The sequence below is a fragment of the Oncorhynchus tshawytscha genome, linkage group LG09, assembly GCF_018296145.1.
Source record: "Oncorhynchus tshawytscha isolate Ot180627B linkage group LG09, Otsh_v2.0, whole genome shotgun sequence".
Taxonomy (NCBI): domain Eukaryota; kingdom Metazoa; phylum Chordata; class Actinopteri; order Salmoniformes; family Salmonidae; genus Oncorhynchus; species Oncorhynchus tshawytscha.
Window position 1 is genome coordinate 51,824,523 of NC_056437.1, and position 21,217 is coordinate 51,845,739.

Genomic DNA, 21,217 nt, shown 5'->3' on the forward strand with positions numbered 1-21,217 from the left:
TCATTGAGGACCCTGAATCTGAGGACTCCTTGTCCACTGATGAAGTCCCAGGTCCCTTTGAAGATGCTGGTGGTGATGGAGGCAGACCGACAGTGGATGAAGTACAGGAGTTCTGTGGTCGCTGGAAGCTCGCCAGCCATTTTGCCCCTCCTGGCCCAGCTGTTTGCTTTGATGAGTCCCAGTCTGGAGTGGAACGCCCCTTGCCATTTCCATCTGCGGCAGAGTGCTTCAAGTTGATTCTGACAGAGGAGCTGGTGGGAGACATAGTAGAGGAGACCAATCGCTATGCCTTGGAGCTACAGGAGAAGAGGGAGCAAGGAATGAGGGGGAAACTTGCTAAATGGATGACAACCACAATTAGTGAAATGTATACTTTCCTGGTGACAGTCCTTCTCATGGGGATAGTAAAGAAGAACTCCCTAAGAGAATACTGGAGCACAGATCCTATGTTTGCAACTCCCTGCTTTGCCTCCCTCTATTCCCAAGAACACTTCCTAGTTCTGCTGCGATGCCTGCATTTCGTCAACAATGCTACTGCCATCCTAAATGACCCATTATCCAAAATAAGAAATGTTCTGACCAGCCTGACATCAGCATTTGGTCAGGTCTTTGTGCCATACAAGAACCTATGCATTGATGAGTACCTGATGTTAGGGAAAGGTAGGCTGGCGATCCGTAAATATATTCCCTCCAAAAGGCACAGGTTTGGGGTCAAGTTCTTTGTCATGTGTGACGTGAAGACAGGATTTGTCCAGGACATTGTAGCTTACACAGTGTCCACCACATTATGAGGGGCTTGGGGTGTCTGGGTCCGTGGTGATGACCACGCTGGCTCCTCATCTCAGCAATGGACACACTTTGTATGTGGACAATTGTTACAGCAGTCCCACACTCTTCCAGCATCTGCTCTTCAACAGCACAGGGGCCTGTGGCACAGTCAGGTCGAACAGGAAGGGGATGCCGGCATTCGGAGGCAGGAAGATACAGAGAGGAGGTGGAGTTCAAGGAGAACGGTCAACAGCTGGCAGTAAAGTGGCATGACAAACTAGACGTCCATGTCCTCTCCACTGTCCATACATCAACCATGTTGGCCACAGAGAAGGTGGACCACCTGACGGGAGAGAGAAAAATCAAACCAGACTTTGTGCTTGACTATAACCTCAACACGGGGGCCGTGGATAAGGTGGACATGATACACAGCTTTGTGGGACGGACTTGGAAAACGACCAAGTGGTATAAGAAGATATTTTTCCATCTGATCGCTGCTGCCCTCAATGGCCACATAGTTCACCGCCAACTAGCAGGTGAGATGATTACTGAACATGGTAGTTTTTGTAAAGCGACATACAGTTCACATTCAAATCACATACAGAAACTATTAACGCAATAAGTCACTTACTTTGATAGAAACGCAGCTTGGATTTGAACCAGTGTGTTTGTAGGGACGCCTCTTGCACTGAGTTGCTGTGCCTTAGACCGCTGTACTACTTGGGAGCCAAGGCCAGAGTAGCTTTAAAATACAACACAAGCTAATACTTCTATGATGCTATTAGCATTGTTTTACAGAGCTAATAGAATAATGTAGCTAGCTACATAAGCACGATTTGAAAATAATACCATAAAGGTTATGAAATGAGTAACGTTACCTCGCGTGTCCATGGTTATAAGGAATATACACAAATATACTATGCTCCATACATACAGTGAGCTACAGTAGAAATGACAAAGAAACTATTGTAATATTACATTATTATAATGTAATAAAAACTAAGGCACTTACTTTGATAGAAACGCACACATTTCCAAAGTTGTTATTGGTAATGAAAACAATGACTGCGATGCGGGCAACAGACGGAACATTTGAACACGTGTTCAGATCCTATTCTGATGGGACATGTGCAAGTGTCTGCAGACTTGAACTGCGCAACTGGTTCAATTTGATTAAATGTACTGTTGCGTAACAATCACATTCTGGAAAGGAGAGAACGTTCTAACATCACGTGCATAAAAAAACTCACGCTGGGGCAACCGTTAGAGATATTTGGAACATGAAAGGTTAAGTTTTATTTCACTTGCTTTGGCAAAGTAAACATATGTTTCCCATGCCAATGAAGCCCATTGAATTGCGGGATAAAGGAAGAGGAGAGTGAAGAGGGAGATGAGAGTGGAGGGAGAGGAACATGGAGGGAGAAGAGGAGGAAGTGGAGGGAGAGGAAGAGCACACCCAAGAGGGGAGCCTACGTTTCCATAGATTGTCTCTGCCCCAAGTTCCAGCATTCACCCTTGTACCACACCGCTGGGCCTAAAGTGACAGAGGCAGGAGTTTTGGAGTTGTTTTTAAAAGTGGTAGTAATTTATATCTGTTCCTGTGCTTGTAATGAATTACAACAGGAAAATGGGTGGGGTTGACCAACTGAGGAGCTATTTACAAGGATGCACAGGTGGAAAATGGTGGAAGTATGTGTTTTGGGGGATGCTCAACATGGCCATCGTAAATGTGTACATTGTGTGGGAGACCCCTGCAAAGGCCCCCTACCAGAAACCGCAGGCGCTGGTCCCTGAAGGCATTCAAATGCAGCTTGTGCATTCACTTTGATGTGGCAGAAAGAGGGGAAGCAAAAGTGTGGTAACAGGGTGTGTGGACCGAGTTGTAGCTCATTTGAAAGCAGGTGAAGTTTTGTAAAGGGTTGCGTCAATCGAATCTGGTATCAGGATAAATATTACACTGAATCACCGATTGTATACTATGTTTTTTTTATTAGCTTATCAATAAATGGTCAATGCAATTTTTGTATATACGGGTCTGCTGTAACACCACGCAGGGTAGAACAGAGAACTGGCCAACACCCTAAAGATATCTTCTTTAAATACTCTGACAGTAGTAGTTCCTGCTTCCGAGCTGGCCTGTCAGAGTAGAGATCAAGTGTGGTTTAAACTTACTCAACCTATGTTGATTGTTGGCGCCCGAGCTGGTCCCAGCCTCCGGGCGCTCCCATTGACAGGTGTAGTTGTTGCTGGGTAGAATATCTATGCGCTCATACCCTAAATACCGTTATCTCACATCTGGTTCTTGTTACTACTAAGTTTGAGTTCTAACAAAAGACAGTCTGTTTAACTGCCTACGTTCTGTACGTTTCTCCCACAACTCATGGTAGCTGCCTACACCTCAAGGCCAGCCACAGCCTTTCCGCTAGTCACACCATATATTGCAAAATGTTGCTTTTAACATACACAGACACCCTCATGATAGGCCAAGCATATTTTCAATCCTCACAGTTTGAAGGGTGCAAGAGAGGGTGTGTGGTGTGCATTCGGAGTGGACGCAGGGCAAAGCCTGGGAGATGTGTAGAAACCTTTGTGCACTCTATGTGTTCTGTGCCACTTTACAGGATGGGGCCGTGCTTCCAGAAGTTCCATGACATGTTGTCGGCTAAATGCAAACACTAAAGTGACTGTGTGAAATATGAATTTGTCCTACAAATATTTGGTCTCTGACCAGTTGTTGTGTTTTGTATCTTCTCTCTTTATTCGGTCTCTATCTAATACTCTTTGCATTCACTGAATTGTTGTCAAAGAAGGCTATTATTATAACATTTTGTGTCAGGCCTAGTCTGTACTAAATCTTATTGAGAGAGGTTACCTACATTTTGAAATAGTATTTAGCATATTTACATTAAGAATCATTGTCAATCAAATAGCCTGCGTTGTGTGGGTTTTGAAATACTTTCTGAATAATTGGTCACATTAAACATTTATAAATAATAATATATTCTACTTTTTGAGTGAGTAATTTAGTCAAATTTACTAATTTCAATACACTAGGGTTTTTTGTTGTTGCGTTTTAATAATTTTTCAATAGTGAGTGAATACAAAATGGAAGACAGAATTACTGTTATTCCTATTGACATGAATGTGGTGTTCATGAGATTTTAGCTTAATTAAATTGATTTACATATGGTGTTTCTATTCAAAGAAAAAAGTAATATTTTCAGTAGCCAATGTATTGCCTGCCTAAAACATAATTTAATACATTTTAAGTCCTTCAAAATATAAACTACATATCTTGATGGTAGAATATAAACTAGATATTGGCTACTGTGGGTGGGGTCACAGTAATTCAAAGAATAGTGATAAAGGAAATAAAAAATGCTAGGCAGAGCATGCCCAGAGTGAAATTGGAGCGAAGAGACCATTTTTTTTAATCTGCTGAAATTATGCTCTGCTCCTCGCTCCACACTCACCCACCTACATGCTCTGCCATTCAGCCAACTCATGTCAATGAATAGAATCAGTGAATAAATGGTCTGACAAGCTGCATAACAAAAGATGCCTATATAGACAAAACAACAATTAAGTCATTCAAACAAGATAAGTCATTCAAACGACTTAGTATCTTGGTTGAACAATTCATTATCTAATTTGAACAACTTTTTATTTTTACTAAGTTGTTCAAACCAGATACTAACTAAATAATTCCTAAGTCTAATTCCTATAATTCCTAAGTCTAAGTGACTTTTTTTTTTGCCTTTGGCTTCCATAAGAAAGTTCAGTGAATCCTCCTCTTTTAACAGTGGCCATCAAAAAAAGCTTTCAAAGGTGTTTTTTCTCTCGACTGCATTCATGTTATAGGCTACAATAACTGAGCATGCATATTTCTCTCCCTATTCGGCACTCGCAATTTGAATACACCTCGAGAGGAATATTATTTTCTCGCACCGAATGTGACAGGCTGAACAATTGAATAGGTCAACTATTCTACTATGGAGTTTTCTGACTCCGCTGTTGCTTACTCGTGTTGTTGGCTGTGGAAAATTTTGTGTGGACAACATTTGAAATGTTTTTAGCTCTGCCCGGCTCTCATTTGGATCATACGTACCAGGTCCTGGACGAAGTTAACCCCTGGGGCTTACTGGATCTCAGCTCATAATAAATACTGGAAAGGTCACTCACTACCCTATCCTGCTCTGGAATGGTTCAGAGCTGTGTTCTTGTCAACTCAAGTAACACCTAGAAAATGTGAAAAAATATGACAAATTTGACCGGTGTGCTGCAGAGATGGAAGGGAGCAATCAGTCGGGCCTCCCTGTTGGGACCTCCTTAGGTGAAAGGGGTTGTGGGATGTATGTTCTAGCAGTGTGTTGTGAGGAATGAGTTAACATTAGGCTATGACAGAAATCTGGAAAGGTGAAGTCTGAGGCTTGGGTGGGTTGTCTCTGCATTATCTCAGCCTGGGGAGGGTGTGTGTTTGTGCATGATCATGCCCTTTTATCCAGCTTCACCTGATTCACTTAAGCTGATGATATATTTCTACACAACAGTTTCACTGTGAGTTCATCCAAGGCCAATGTTAAGTTGAAAGAAATATGATACAGTATAAGGCTGTTTTGTATTCATGCAAAATGTACTGTAGTATTTTCACTTGTATCAGTACACAAAGAGTACGGTAGTGTATTATTTACTCTCTAATTGGACTTGTGAATTGGAGATTTCCCCTACTGGAATCTGACTGGCCATAGACAACCATTGCTTGTACAAGCCAGATGCTCTTCCATGGAGTTTCTTTCAGCTGAGCTCCAACAGTATTAGAACATGCCCCAGATGGAGGCATCTGCTGAGTAAACTTTTACTGTGTCCTCCAAAGTAAGCTCCTACTGCACACGTTGCCCTCTGTCCTTTCAATACCAATGGTGGCAATAATGACATCATATTCTTTGTAGCGGTGGCAAGGCAACAGTTTAGCAGCAGCTGCTAAATATAGGGGGAAACCCTGCCAATGGTCAGAACTGCAGGACTAACCCATGACTAGCAAAACTCTGAGTGGGAGGTCAGAAGAACTCGAGGCGTGGTGATGCGTGGGATGATGGTGCTGAATTCACAGTGCACAGTATTCAGTTAGTCAGCAATTCCACATCGTCACACTAGTTCGGACATTTGGTCAATACCATTTAGTAATGGTAAGCTGCTCTCTAACCAAATATCTGCCTTTATCATGAATGTATCAAATTCCACAATTGCTTTACCTTTTTGCATTTAAAAAGACTGCCACAGTCAGCTACGTAGTGCTTTAGCTCGAAGTCACTTCTGTTCCTCCTCCTCCCCTTTCTCATAGCATCTGTCATTGTCCCGGAAGGATCTCTTTTTCTGGGAAGTGCCTGTTTCCCTCCATTCCTCACAAAAAATAATGTTGGACTCATCTGGAAAGGCTCAAGGGATTGGTTTTATTTAGATTTTAAAAAGTACGATTTGCCAAAACATTGCATTTTCCACACATATAAATCTATCCATACATTCTGCTCTCCACTGTCAGTGTAAACAATTTGAAGCATAATGTAGGACTAGTGACAAATATTTAAGAATGTTTAAATCTATTGTCAAAACTTTGTAAAAACCTGATACGGTCACTTAGCAATTAGGCCAGTCTTATTCTTCTCCAGATGCTTAGTATGCTTCAAATGAGGTAGTTTTGACAGTTGGGTATCTATCATACTGTGTTTCAGCAGGTCGTTGGCGATAATCCAAAATTAGAGTTGGATTAAGGAGAAGCTAGGAGTACAGTGGTTCAGACGGAGTGTGAAGTGAGCTGTGCTTAATTAGACAGACCTGCGGGTAAACAGTCCTCACTGAGGAATGTTGTGGTGAAGCAGCTGGGGAGAGTTTAGACACTCTGTGCAATGTTTCTTCACGCCCTGTATAACCTCACTGTAAACTCCCTCTCTGAACTATGTCATGTGTGTCTATGTCAACAGTATTTGGGATTTTATACAGGAAAGAGAAAGTGGAAAAGGTTGTTTTGTCTTTGGTCGAAAGACTACTTCTATCAATCAAGTACTGTAATTTCTCTGTATGTGTGAGCCAGACAGGTTTACAGACAGATGTGACTGCTTTCTAATAATACACTCTGCCCTGTCCCCTAACCCATGACCCAGACATACAGTAGTTGGTAACCAGACCTTTTCCATTGAACATTTTAAGTAATTTAGCAGACACTCTTATCCAGAGTGACTTACAGGTGCAATTAATGTTAAGTGCCTTGCTCAAGGGCACATCGACAGATTTTTTACCTAGTCGGCTCGGGGTTTGAACCACTGACTTTTCACTTACTGGCCCAATGCTCTTAACCGCTAGGCTACCCGCCGCCTTTTAGCAGGGAATTTGTGAGTCTTCTCCCAATGCTCTGCTACAGATGTAAGATCTTAATTTGAGTCAGTTTGCTACAGCAGGAAAATCATCCTGCAGCAACAGGAAATGTGAATCATACAGATTATAATGAACAAAAATTGTTATAGGGGTTGACCAATTTTTCGTAAGGAGAAAATCAAGTCTTGAGATTTCAAAGTGGACCTTTCCAACTCTTTTTAAACCTCAAATACACTGCAAGTTAAAAAATGTCCTGCGCTGCAAGAAAGTTCTCCTGCAACAGGGTGAACAAATTAAGATCCTATGATCAATGAAAAGACTGATTTATAGATTCACCCTATGAGTCATCATTTCTCATCAGTCATGTGGCGGCCCAGCCCTCGGTTTTGCTTTTGCAGCCATTTTTAGACTCTGATGACAAACCACCAGACCGCACAGGGCCTCCCAGCTGGTGGGTAATGGCTAACAGAATAGTAAAAAGCCTGTTGGAAACTATGAACACACAGCACCGCAAGCTTTTTCATAATGAAGACATTGCCTGTTTTTTAAAAATTGTTTCAACATCACATCTCTGATAGTACGGTAGCCAGTGTGGATAATTTAAAATGGATATGACCGACTGACTTGCCTGTCTTAATTGCCCATGAGAGGATACATAAAGTTGTACTGAATTAAATCTAATGACTAATTGATGTGATTGTATGATGTCATTGCAGGTCTTATCTACCAGTACAATGAGGAAACACCTGTCTCTCCCAGCCCTGGCTCTGGTTTGCTGCTGCTTCTGGGGCATTCAGGCTGAAGTCTACACCTCTATAGGTAAACCTACACTAACATTCAAAAGTTTGGGGTCACTTAAAAATGTCCTTGTTTTCCATGAAAACAGACATGAAATTAGTTGCAAAATGAATAGGAAATATATTCAAGATGTTGACAAGGTTATAAATAATGATTTAACATTTAAAAAAATAAATAATAATTGTGTCCTTCTTGCAGACCTTTGGCATTCTCGTTGTCAATTTGTTGAGGTAATCTGAAGAGATTTCACCCCGTGCTTCCTGAAGCCCTCCCACAAGTTGGATTGGCTTGATAGGCAAACTGCTCCCACAACAGCTCAATAGGGTTTAGATCCGGTGACTGCTGGCCACTCCATTATAGACAGAATACCAGCTGACTGCTTCTTCCCTAAATAGTTATTGCATAGTTTGGTACTATTCTTTGGGTCATTGTCCTGTTGGAGGAGGAAATTGGCTCCAATTAAGCGCCATCCACAGCGTATGGCATGGCGTTGCAAAATGGAGTGATGGCCTTCCTTCTTCAAGATCCCTTTTACCCTGTACAAATCTCCCACTTTAACACCACCACTAAAGCACCCCCAGACCATCATATTGCCTCCACCATGCTTGACAGATGGCGTTAAGCACTCCTCCAGGATCTTTTCATTTTTTCTGATGTTCTTTGTGATCCGAACACCTCAAACTTAGATTTGTCTGTCCATAACACTTTTTCCAATCTTCCTCTGTCCAGTGTCTGTGTTCTTTTGTCCATCTTAATCTTGTCTTTTTATTGGTCTGTCTGAGATACGACTTTTTCTTTGCAACTCTGCCTAGAAGGCCAGCATCCTGGAGTCGCCTCTTCACTGTTGACGTTGAGACTGGTGTTTTGCGGGTACCATTTAATGAAGCTGCCAGTTGAGTATTTGTGAGGCGTCTTTCTCAAACTAGACACTCTAATGTACTTGTCATTTTGCTCAGTTGTGCACCGGGGCCTCCCACTTCTCTTTCTATTCTGGTTAGAGCCAGTTTGTGCTGTTCTGTGAAGGGAGTAGTACACAACGTTGTACGAGATCTTCAGTTTCTTGGCAATTTCTTGCATGGAATAGCCTTCATTTCTCAGAACAAGAATAGACTGATGAGTTTCAGAAGAAAGTGCTTTTGTTTCTGGTCATTTTGAGCCTGTAATCGAACCCACAAATGCTGATGCTCCAGATACTCAACTAGTCTCAAGAAGGCCAGTTTTATTGCTTCTTTAATCAGTACGACAGTTGTGCTAACATAATTGCAAAAGGGCTTTCTAATGATCAATTAGCCTTTTAAAATGATAAACTAGCTAACATGACGTGCCATTGGAACACAGGAGTGATGGTTGCTGATAATGGGCCTCTGTACGCCTAATGTAGATATTCCATTAAAAGCCGTTTCCTGCTACAATAATTATTTACAACATTAACAACATTAACAATGTCTACACTGATCAATGTGATGTTACTTTAATGGACAAAAAATGTGCTTTTCTTTCAAATACAAGGACATTTCTAAGTGACCCCAAACTTTTGAATGGTAGTGTGTAATGTGTGTACCCACATTACGCCAACAGAGGCGTAAGGGTTATACCATTACGCCTCTGTTGGTACCCTTTACCATTACACATCTATAAGTAGGCCTATACCATTACCCTTGTATATCTGACATGACACCAGTCAACCTTAGTTTCTGCATGCCCTAATTCCTGTCATAAATCATCTCATTTAGAATTCTTAAGTCTATAGGATATTGAATTCAGGATTCCTGCTTTTCCATGCATGTTGATGACGCTGTATTTGCTGTGTCCAGTATGCTATTGAGAAGAGAGAGCTTTACACCTCCAGCCTACGGCGCCTCTTTGTCGTAGAGTTGACTGACGTTCATTTCTCTCGCCAAACCTCCAGTGTTCAACAGGCTTCTAAAAAGTATCTGGAAAACAATTAGCTAAGTCTCTGAACTCGCCTCACATCTGTCCAGCATAGCTATCAAATGAAGGAAACACCTGCTATAGACAAGGCTTAGGATAGTTTACAGGATAAGCAAGTAGCAGTAGTTCTTTTTTTAGTCCAATTTCTAAAATAACATGGTGAGCATAATTTCACTGAAAGTGGCACCATCAGCCTGCATAATGTCAGTTAAAGTCATCTGTGTAATTGATATACTTACGTTGGCTGCCACTACCCTAAGATATAAATATTGCGTGAAGCTGTTTCGCTTTCCTTCTGGCAACAGCATTGAGTTCACTCTTGACTGTCTAGTGTTCCTATGGAATTGTTTTCTGCAAACAGCAGCATTCCCACCCCCTTACCCCAAGAACCATGGGTATCTAGAGTGGTGTGTGGTTGGACACATACCGGTAATTCTATACAATCACAGCAGAGAATGCTACAGGTTGAATCTTTTCACTTACTGAAGTCTGTGTGAGGGAACCTTTTATTTTCCCGGACAATGAAACCAAAGCATAGTCTACGTCCTCCACTTTCCCTCCAGGAAATGATGATCATGGGAAAATACTTGATCTGGTTGCCAAACACATTTATTGCATATGTGCAGTAGTCTATAACACAGAACACAAAAGCTTCAGTGTATTTAATGAGTCATCTCCAGTTTCATATTCAGCATGGCCCTTTTTTTTCTTTCCACTTTCCATTAGGTCAAATGACAGACCTGATATACACAGAGAAGGAGTTGGTTCAGTCCTTGAAAGAATATATTCAAGCAGAGGAGTCCAAGCTTGCTGCTGTGAAAAGGTGAACACTACACTGTAACCATAGTGCTAATAAACTTTGATAGCCATGTATTCAATAATGTTAATTTGCCAAAATAAGACAAGACAGAATAAGCTCATTTTGAGGAATGATCAATAATCAGATTGTAGCACGATTAGAGATCATTGTGTACTGTACTGAACCTGACTGTTTTTTTCCCCTGTGCTGTGTTGTAGCTGGGCTAACAAGCTGGACGTGCTGACGCTTGCCTCCACCTCAGACCCAGAGGTCTACCTGGCCCACCCCGTCAACGCCTACAAGCTGATGAAGAGACTCAACACCGAGTGGTCCGAGCTGGAGAGCCTTGTGCTGCAGGACCCCTCAGATGGTAAGATAGGGTCGGAGGGAGGGAGAGGTTACAGCTTCTATATAGCTCCTCTGTGTGTGGGTGTGAGGAGGCTTGTGGAAAAGAAGGTGTGAGGCCAATTCTGATCCATCATGCTCCTCCCCGACATCTGCAGAGTAGAGTTGGTGTGAGTAGAGTGGAGCTGAGAGAGAACACAGGCTGTCGTCTTTCATGTGCAGCTGCATCTTTCCTCTGTTGACATTGGCCACGTCTACAGTGTATGAGACCGCATACCACTGGTATGACAAAACATTTATTTTTACTGTTTTAATTCCGTTGGTAACCAGTTTATAATAGCAATATGCACCTCAGAGTTTGTGGTATATCAAATCAAATGTATTTCTAATTGTACATGACCAATATAACACGGATAAGGGCTGTATCCAGGCCCTCCATGTTGCCTCGTGCATAAGAACAGCCCTTAGCCGTGGTATATTGGCCATATACCACACCCCATCGTGCCTTATTGCTTAATTCTATCAGCTAGTCTCCCTTGTGTGTCCTTGGAGAGCTCTTAGCCACTGCGTGACTAGCATCACAGTTTTCTCATTCCAAAAAGTGTTGGGAGACCGTAAAGTCCATGGAGAATAAGAGCACCAGCTGCCCACTGCACTGAGGCTTGGAAACACTGTCACCACAGATAAATCTACGATAATCGAGAATTTCAAGAAGCATTTTTCTACGTCTGGCCATGCTTTCCACATGGCTACCCCTACCCCGGCCAACAGCTCTGCACCCCCCGCACCTACTTGCCCAAGCCCACCCCCCCCTACAAATCAGCTGGGCTAGACAATCTGGACCCTCTTTTTCTAAAATTATAAGCCGATATTGTTGCTACCCCTATTACTAGCCTGTTCAACCTCTTTCGTTTTGTCTGACATCTCTAAAGATTGGAAAGCTTCTGTGGTCGTCCCCCTCTTCAAAGGGGGAGACACTCTAGACCCAAACTGTTACAGACCTATATCTGTCCTACACTGCCTTTCAAAGGTCTTCAAAAGCCAAGTTAACAAAAAGATCACCAACCATTTAGAATCCCATCGTACCTTCTCTACTATGCAATCTGGTTTCCGAGCTGGTCATGGGTGCACCTCAGCCACGCTCAAGGTCCTAAACGATATCATAACCCCCATAGATAAAAGAGAGTACTGTGCAGCCGTTTTCATCGACCTGGCCAAGACTTTCGACTCTGTCAATCATCGCATTCTTATCGGCAGACTCAATAGCCTTGGTTTCTCAAATGACTGCCTCGCCTGGTTCACCAACTACTTCACAGATGGAGATCAGTGTGTCAAATTGGATGGCCTGTTGTCCGGACCTCTTGCAGTCTCTATGGGGGTGACACAGGGTTCAATTCTCGGGCCGACTCTTTCTCTGTATATATCAATGATGTCACTCTTGCTGCTGGTGATTCTCTGATCCACCTCTACGCAGATGACACCATTCTGTATACATCTGGCCCTTCCTTGGACACTGTGTTAACAAACTTTCAAACGAGCTTCAATGCCATACAACACTCCTTCTGTGGTCTCCAACTGCTCTTTTAAAATAGTAAAACTAAATGCATGCTCTTCAACTGATTGCTGCCCGCACCTGCCCGCCCGCATAGCATCACTACTCTGGATGGTTCTGACATAGAATATGTGGACAACTACAAATACCTAGGTATCTGGTTAGACTGTAAACTCTCCTTCCAGACTCACATTAAGCATCTCCAATCCAAAAGTTACGTCTAGAATCGGCTTCATATTCTGCAACAACGCCTCCTTCACTCATGCTGCCAAACATACCCTCGTAAAACTGACTATCCTACCGATCCTTGACTTCGGCGATGTCATTTACAAAATAGCCTCCAACACTCTTCCGAGCAAATTGGATGTAGTCTATCACGGTACCATCCGTTTTGTCACCAAAGCCCCGTATACTACCTACCACTGCAACCTGTATGCTCTCGTTGGCTGACCCTCGCTACATATTTGTCGCCAACCCCACTGGCTCCAGGTCATCTATAATTCTTTGCTAGGTAAAGCCCGCCTTATCTCAGCTCACTGGTCGCCATAGCAACACCCATCCGTAGCACACGCACACGCTCCAGCAGGTATATCTCACTGGTCATCCCTAAAGCCAACACCTACTTTGGCAGCCTTTCCTTCCAGTTCTCTGCTGCCAATGACTGGAACGAATTGCAAAAATCACTGAAGCTGGAGACTCATAACTCCTTCACTAAATTTAAGCATCAGCTGTCAGAGCAGCTCACATATCACTGTACCTGTACACAGCCCATATGTAAATAGCACACCCAACTATACTATCCCCATACTGTCAATACATTTTTTGCACTTTTGCACCCCAGTATCTCTACTTGCATATCATCTGCACATCTATCACTCCAGTGTTAATGCTAACTTGTCATTATTTCCCCACTATGGCCTATTTATTGCTTTACCTCCCTAACCTTACTACATCTGCACACACTGTACACAGATAGTTCTGTTGTGTTATTGGCTGTACGTTTGTTTGTCTGTAACTCTTGTGTAACTGTTGTTTTTGTCGCACTGCTTTGTTTTATCTTGGCCAGGTCGCAGTTGTACATGAGAACTTGTTCTCAACTAGCCTACCTGGTTAAATAAAGGTGAAATAAAAAAATGAAATAAACATTCTCTAGTTGTCTTGACCTCACACACTACATTATCACACATCATACCAGTGCACACCAGGCAACTCCAATGCAGATGTTCTGTGCTGTGATGCCTTCAACTCATTGTTTGGTACCCTATTCCCTATATAGTACACTACTTTTGACCAAAGTCCCTATCAAAGCCCTGGTCAAAAGTAGTGGGTAGTGTGGTATTTGGGATGCAACCTTTTCACTGCTTCACTCTGTGTCCTTATCACTGTGTTCCCTCCTCAGGGTTCATCTCCAACATGACTGTACACAGGCAGTACTTCCCTGACGAGGAGGATGAGAAAGGTGCTGCCAAGGCACTGATGCGTCTCCAGGACACGTACAAACTGGATTCAGAGAGTTTCTCCAAGGGCAAACTGCCTGGTGAGGCTCTATCATCTCCTTGACACATCCATACTCTTTGTGTGTGAACAGTCACTGAAACTCTGCCATGGAAGATTCCAGAAGCCTCCAGATGTGTTCAGCACAGTGGTTGCATCCCAAATAGCTCCCTATTCCCTACATAGTGCACTACGTTTGATCAGAACTCTGGTCAAAAGTAGTGCACTATGTAGGGAATAGGGTGCCATTTGGGATGTAGACGGTGTGTGAGCTGAGCATTTCTCAGCCTGCCCTTCCAGCACTACCAGACTGCAGAGAACGGTTGCTCTTTCATCCAGCCAGATGTTTACCCTCTCCAGAAATGCAAACTCAAACAGAACAGTTTTGATACCGGGAGCAAATGCTGTGGCCACACATTCACTATGTATATATTTTATGACAAATGTGCATCTTATCCTAATATTGCACACCCCACCATGTCTGGGAGGTCTGTCAGAAAAAGGTTGCAAAAGCAAAGTGTTTTGATATGACCTTCTTACTGCTGCTATAGCAACGTCCACTACAGTATCATAACACCATTGTGGATTTATGGAGCACTCTTATGTAGTAACCTCGTAAGCAGTTGATAAACTGCTCATAAACAGCTGTCTTATTAATGGATGTTATTATGACATGCTACCAGGAGACCTCAAACAGAGCAGAATGGTGCTGTATTGCCAAAAGGGTGCATTATACTATGCTATACCATACCTGCAGGTGTGCACCACAACGCCATCCTGACAGTGGATGACTGTTACGACATGGGGAAGACGGCGTACAACGAGGCAGACTACTACCACGCGGTGCTGTGGATGCAGCAGTCCCTCAGGCAGATGGATGCAGGGGAGGAGCACGTGGTGTCCAAGGCCGATGTCCTGGACTATCTCAGCTACTCCGTCTACCAGATGGGAGACCTGCCCCGTGCCATCGAGCTGACACGCCGCCTAGTGGCCATCGGTAGGACTCACACGCAATGTTTCCGCTGTTTCATGTCCAGAAGCTTATTTTTAGGGGTGTTTGACAACAGGAGAGACGTCTTACTCTCTCATACCATCTCTCACACACTTTCTCAATCTCTTCTACTCTCACTCTCCCTCACACATTCTCTTTCACGCACTCACTCTCCCTCACATACTGTCATATTTTCGCACATTTTCACATAATCACCCTCTCAAAACCTCTCGTATTTGTCCAGAGTTACAGGGTGTAACTCTGAGTGCTCACGGTTTGCTAATTTGAACTGCATCAGGAATGTTGTTGTTTGTTGAAGGCTGCAATTATGGAGTTCTGGTTACTTTGCTTAAATGTGAAGTTGAATGAACCGAACCCAAGGTCAACAACTAGTAAGATCTACCAGCTTATTTACCAAGTAAAGAATCCGATTTAAAATAATAACATTAGCTGCTGTAGTTAGCTAGAGCAACATATTGTTGGGTAGTTGTCTCTATTTTGGGTATCTTTTTTTACAGCTGTCTGTGACCCCCAATCCCCAGTGTGATTGTGGCAGGAAAAGTGCTACTTTTAACTCTTCAAAGCCTTTGATGTGAACAAAAGGGAAATACCGTACTAGGGAGCTGGTATAACATTTTTTGTTTTAGAGGTTCCTGTAATTCAAACTGAAAAGACAACTGGATCTAACTAAAGTAACTGAATGCCTTTTTGCTATACTGAATTAAATGCTTTATCATGTCTCTCATCTCATAACATGTAATGGCAATTTTGAAACAACTGACTCCAAACACCACACCGCATCTTATTTCAGACATTCAATGTTAGTGTTTAGGCCTATTTCCCTTGATACTCAAAACGGATTCATTTTGTATGGTTGAAGTAGCATCACACAGAGAGAGACAGTTCCTTTTCACTCAAACCATTGACGAGAGTTAAATGTTGTTGAATTGTGCCGTGCCGTGCCATCACACAATTCCCTCATATTCCCCCATGTCCTGTTAATCTGCCGAACTGCATTATACCCATGGTGTCCTTACAGACTCTAGCCACCAGAGGGCAGGAGGGAACCTGCGCTACTTTGAGAAGCTGCTGTCCAAGCAGCTGAAGGAGCTGAACCAAGAGGTCCAGGAGCCGGCCACAGAGGAGCCCATCCAGCTGGGGACCTACAAGAGACCCAAGGACTACCTACCTGAGAGGGAGATCTACGAGGGCCTATGTAGGGGAGAGGGAGTCAAAATGGTGAGACCGACTGACTCTTATAACGCACAGACAGTGTTTTTAAAAGTAAGGAGCATGAGATGTAGCCTGTTCCCAGTATGTGATATCATGTCAACTCCTTGTCACTCGTTGTCATGGTGTGACGAGGAGTGACATGGAGTTGAGAAGAGAGCAGAAGCAGACGGGGAGCTAAATGAGATGGTGTCAAAAGGGTGATGTCTAAAAGAGACAGTTATCGTGAGGGAACTTTTAGAGCGGTGCGGTAATTTGACAGGGTTTTGGAGAGGAGCTGTGAGTTCCGGTCTAACTTCCCACACCCTCGACCCATCCCCACTCCATCCAGACCAGTGCGAGGCGCAGCCGGCTGTACTGCCGCTACCATGATGGGAACAGGAACCCTCGCCTGCTGCTCCAGCCCATGAAGGAGGAGGACGAGTGGGACAGCCCACACATCGTCCGCTACCTCAACGCCCTTTCAGACTCAGAAATTGAGAAGATTAAGGAGCTGGCCAAGCCCAGGGTGAGAGGAGCAGAGGAGCAGCAAACAGGACCAGCAGGGCCACTATTACATCACAGATGATCTATATTTTTGAGATATAACACTATACTGTATGACTCAGTGGTAGTATTGAAACATTGTATCATAAGGTGGCGAATGTCCAAGGGAAAATGAGATGTTACAAGTGCTGTATGTCAATATTTATTCCTACTTGTCTGTAAATCTTTGTATAGCTTGCGAGAGCGACTGTTCGAGACCCCAAAACAGGCGTTCTGACCACAGCGAACTACAGGGTGTCAAAAAGGTGAGTCATTATGGGTAAGCAGGGTTTTGGCGCCCTCTGTGGTTCATGTTTAGCTATGCTTCATGTCTGGATGAATTAGTGGTGGTGTTGTGTCGAGTCAGTGGATCTGTTGTCCTTCAGTGCCTGGCTGGAGGGGGAGGAGGACCCTGTTATTGAGCGTGTCAACCAGAGGATAGAGGACATCACAGGCCTGACGACGCAGACTGCCGAGTTACTCCAGGTACACACCACATACTATATAAGACTGTACATGCATTCTACCTGTTAAGACACGCATATTACCTAACACTGGATACTATTTTCTGGTGGCTCACTGCAAGAATACCCCTGTTCATTCTTTGAAACTATACTGACAATCTTAACAGACACCTGGTTTTGTGTGACCAGTCTCAAGCTTCAGATGTTGTTAAATAATTCAGCCTCTTCTCTTTTCACTGAACAGATTGCTAACTATGGGGTCGGAGGACAATATGAGCCACATTTTGATTTCTCCAGGGTAAGGGTAACCTCTAGACGGCCTACAATTGCTCTCTGTTGCATCTGAGAAGGGATGCAACAGGCATGCAATGGTTTATCCTGCTGGGTTCTATGGAGAAAGTATGTTTTCACGTGTATGTTGACCTGTGATAAAAAAAAGACTTCCGTAACACACACGTTTACCGCTGCGCTGTTGACGGTGTTAGCAGTCAACATGCAAGACATTGTCTAAGACAAATGTAGACCTATAAAGTTTTGTCGGGGGGTTCTCCATCTCATTGACCATCCACTGCTAGAATAGTGTGTAATCTAAGAGAGGCCCTGAATTCCTATATGGCAGATTTGACAAACGAGACCTAGGTATTATCTCAAATGGCACCATATTCCCTATATAGTGCACTACTTTTGACCAGGGCTCTTGGACGCGGCTCTAGATGAAGGGTTGAGTCACAGTTCAACCATGTCCATAAACCCCGAGTGCATCTTCCTATAAGGAGAAGAGTCTCTAGTAAAAATATACAATTGTAATTTAGAAAATCATCACATTTTCGGACATGATCAAGCTTGTCCATGCATGCTGGCTTTGATATGTGGTGATTGAGTTATGGAATTCTTTAAAAACACATTCAATACACAGTCAGAAGTTGGTTTATTTTACATTTCTGGCAACAAAAAAATCACAGCAGGATGAAGATTGCATTTTTAAACTCGGGCACAGTTTAAGGTTTTATAGTGAGTAATGTGTGTAGGTTTCTTCTGTCTGGAAGGTTTCAGACTGTGCAACGCAAGATTCCCGAGGCCACCACCCATTTGTAGACAGTGCCACTGGGAGGTGCACAAAGTATCAATTAACTTCATGAAAATATATCCATATTAATCAAATAGTGAATCTAATCATCTACATTGTTCTATATTATATTCAGTTGTAGCTCATATTGTGTGAAATTGGTTAGGCCTCACAAATTTTTCACTGACTATGTTAAGTCAAACAGTTGTTATTAATCCATTTAGTTATAGATGATTGATTTAGTGCCCTAAGTGGCGGGATCCAAGAGTTATTCATTTCAGTCTGGGTTAAAAGTTATAAACATTTGTTGCAGCGTCCTCAGGACATCATGGTCGATGGAAATAGACTTGCTACCTTCCTGAACTACGTAAGTACATGTCTCTGTGGTTTTTTTCAATGTGTGTTTTACTCTCAAATTCTATCTTCATAGAAAGATGAACCTGATGCTTTCAAAACATTAGGCACTGGAAATCGTGTGGCTACTTTTTTAAATTACGTAAGTATGCGAATCCAGTTGCTGCCGTCAATTTACAGTAGCAGTTACTGATTTTAGATTTTGACTCTTCTTTTTTTGGGTCTCCATTTTGCATAATTATTGTTTTTGGCAGATCCATAAACTCTATTTGAATATTGGACTTCAATTGATTGACATTTCCATGTTTCTCAACCATTTGACAATCCGTGTTACCGCATACTCATACCATCACTAACCTAGTAGATGGTTGTCGGTGAAAAAAGGTGATCAAAAACAGGACAATTCCCCTTGGAGTCTCTGTCAGTCAATTTCAGTGCATATTGCGTCGTGTTGTACCCCCCACCCCACAACATGCTACCTTGTTTCTTGGTCCATGCTAATACTGTATGCGTGATGTGAGTGTGTAAATAGAAGAAGAATGCCACGCTTTGCAAAACTACAGTGCTTTTGGATCACTTAGTTTTCTGCTGCACTTCTGTATAGTTGAATGACTGGCTGTTATGGACTTGGTGTTGCTGTATAATGGTGTGTAATAAACATTATGTTTAGTGTCATTGAACAATTTGCCATAGTTTCAAGACTTTCAAGACACTTATTTAGATCGTCAGTAGTTTTTACATTGCTACATGTTATTGTTTTATTTAGATCGTCAGTGGTCTTTACATTGCTACATATTATTGTTTTATTTAGATTGTCAGTGGTCTTTACATTGCTACATGTTATTGTTTTATTTAGATCGTCAGTGGCCTTTACATTGCTACATATTGTTTTATTTAGATTGTCAGTAGCCTTTACATTGCTACATGTTATTGTTTTATTTAGATCGTCAGTGGTCTTTACATTGCTACATATTATTGTTTTATTTAGATCGTCAGTGGTCTTTACATTGCTACATATTATTGTTTTATTTAGATCGTCAGTAGCCTTTACATTGCTACATGTTATTGTTTTATTTAGATCGTCAGTGGCCTTTACATTGCTACATATTATTGTTTTATTTAGATCGTCAGTGGTCTTTACATTGCTACATATTATTGTTTTATTTAGATCGTCAGTAGCCTTTACATTGCTACATATTATTGTTTTATTTAGATCGTCAGTGGCCTTTACATTGCTACATATTGTTTTATTTAGATTGTCAGTAGCCTTTACATTGCTACATGTTATTGTTTTATTTAGATCGTCAGTGGTCTTTACATTGCTACATATTATTGTTTTATTTAGATCGTCAGTGGTCTTTACATTGCTACATATTATTGTTTTATTTAGATCGTCAGTAGCCTTTACATTGCTACATGTTATTGTTTTATTTAGATCGTCAGTGGCCTTTACATTGCTACATATTGTTTTATTTAGATTGTCAGTAGCCTTTACATTGCTACATTTATTGTTTTATTTAGATCGTCAGTGGTCTTTACATTGCTACATATTATTGTTTTATTTAGATCGTCAGTGGTCTTTACATTGCTACATATTATTGTTTTATTTAGATTGTCAGTAGCCTTTACATTGCTACATGTTATTGTTTTATTTAGATCGTCAGTGGCCTTTACATTGCTACATATTATTGTTTTATTTAGATCGTCAGTGGTCTTTACATTGCTACATATTATTGTTTTATTTAGATCGTCAGTGGCCTTTACATTGCTACATATTATTGTTTTATTTAGATCGTCAGTAGCCTTTACATTGCTACATGTTATTGTTTTATTTAGATCGTCAGTAGCCTTTACATTGCTACATATTATTGTTTTATTTAGATCATCAGTAGTCTTTACATTGCTACATATTATTGTTTTATTTAGATCGTCAGTGGTCTTTACATTGCTACATGTTATTTTTTTAAATTAAGATCACTTTATTCGTCCATTGGTCCAATAGAAATGTCACTTTGCTTTATCCCAACCCCTCTGAAAGACACAAGTATTCATGTACAGGTTGGAGCAGGGGGCTGCCACACTGGGCGCCAGTGGAGCAGTTGTTGTGGGTGGTTAAGTGCCTTGCTCAAGGGCACAACAACAAGCAATGTCATCTAGGATTTGATACCGTCAGATGTGGGATTTTAACTGGCAACATTCTGGTTGTTGGCTCGCCTCTCTTACCACTAGGCTACCTGTAACTTGTATCATTACGCGCCTGTTAAAACAGTGTATCCTTTTAAAGGCAGTACACATTTCTTACAGTATAGTAAATTCATAAGTGCACTTACTGTATATCAGTAAAGCCAGCTGACAGGGTTGTGTTTTCCCTGACAGATGAGTGATGTTGAAGCGGGAGGAGCAACTGTGTTCCCAGACTTTGGAGCAGCTATCTATCCCAAAAAGGTGAGAGATAAACCATTCACCTACTCTTAGACAAGTACAGCCCTCATCACTATAGGGCCATGTCACCTGGTCATGAAAAACTCTA

At 42.1% G+C, this 21,217-nt stretch overlaps 2 protein-coding genes across 4 annotated transcripts in view; both read left to right on the forward strand.

Annotated features, from left to right (window-relative positions):
* Positions 1-21,217, forward strand: part of LOC112258104 (prolyl 4-hydroxylase subunit alpha-2) — a 36,926-nt gene that overhangs the window by 11,555 nt on the left and 4,154 nt on the right. Inside the window, exons 2-14 of one of the 3 annotated variants that reach the window (XM_042327044.1) lie at positions 7,854-7,956; positions 10,594-10,690; positions 10,885-11,036; positions 13,963-14,100; positions 14,815-15,054; positions 16,088-16,287; positions 16,610-16,786; positions 16,999-17,069; positions 17,190-17,289; positions 17,512-17,565; positions 18,647-18,700; positions 18,764-18,829; positions 21,064-21,132. In XM_042327044.1, coding sequence (XP_042182978.1) covers positions 7,872-7,956; positions 10,594-10,690; positions 10,885-11,036; positions 13,963-14,100; positions 14,815-15,054; positions 16,088-16,287; positions 16,610-16,786; positions 16,999-17,069; positions 17,190-17,289; positions 17,512-17,565; positions 18,647-18,700; positions 18,764-18,829; positions 21,064-21,132 — 1,503 coding nt within the window. In that variant the 5' untranslated portion in view covers positions 7,854-7,871. The remainder of the gene's footprint in view (positions 1-7,853; positions 7,957-10,593; positions 10,691-10,884; positions 11,037-13,962; positions 14,101-14,814; positions 15,055-16,087; positions 16,288-16,609; positions 16,787-16,998; positions 17,070-17,189; positions 17,290-17,511; positions 17,566-18,646; positions 18,701-18,763; positions 18,830-21,063; positions 21,133-21,217) is intronic. The other 2 variants (XM_042327043.1, XM_042327042.1) reach the window with 2 other exon arrangements.
* On the forward strand, positions 18,836-21,125 carry LOC121847172 (dynein heavy chain-like). The gene is made up of 2 exons (XM_042327045.1): positions 18,836-20,271; positions 20,632-21,125. Exons 1-2 carry the CDS (start codon positions 19,350-19,352, stop codon positions 20,652-20,654), a joined length of 945 nt encoding a protein of 314 aa, XP_042182979.1. The 5' UTR covers positions 18,836-19,349; the 3' UTR covers positions 20,655-21,125.

Coding starts and splice junctions, on each gene's coding strand:
- LOC121847172 (XM_042327045.1), top strand. CDS start 19,350: ATGTTTAGTGTCATTGAACAATTTGCCATAGTTTCAAGACTTTCAAGA. Junction 20,272..20,631: donor AGATCGTCAGTGGTCTTTAC/ATTGCTACATAT, acceptor AGTGGTCTTTAC/ATTGCTACATGTTATTTTTT.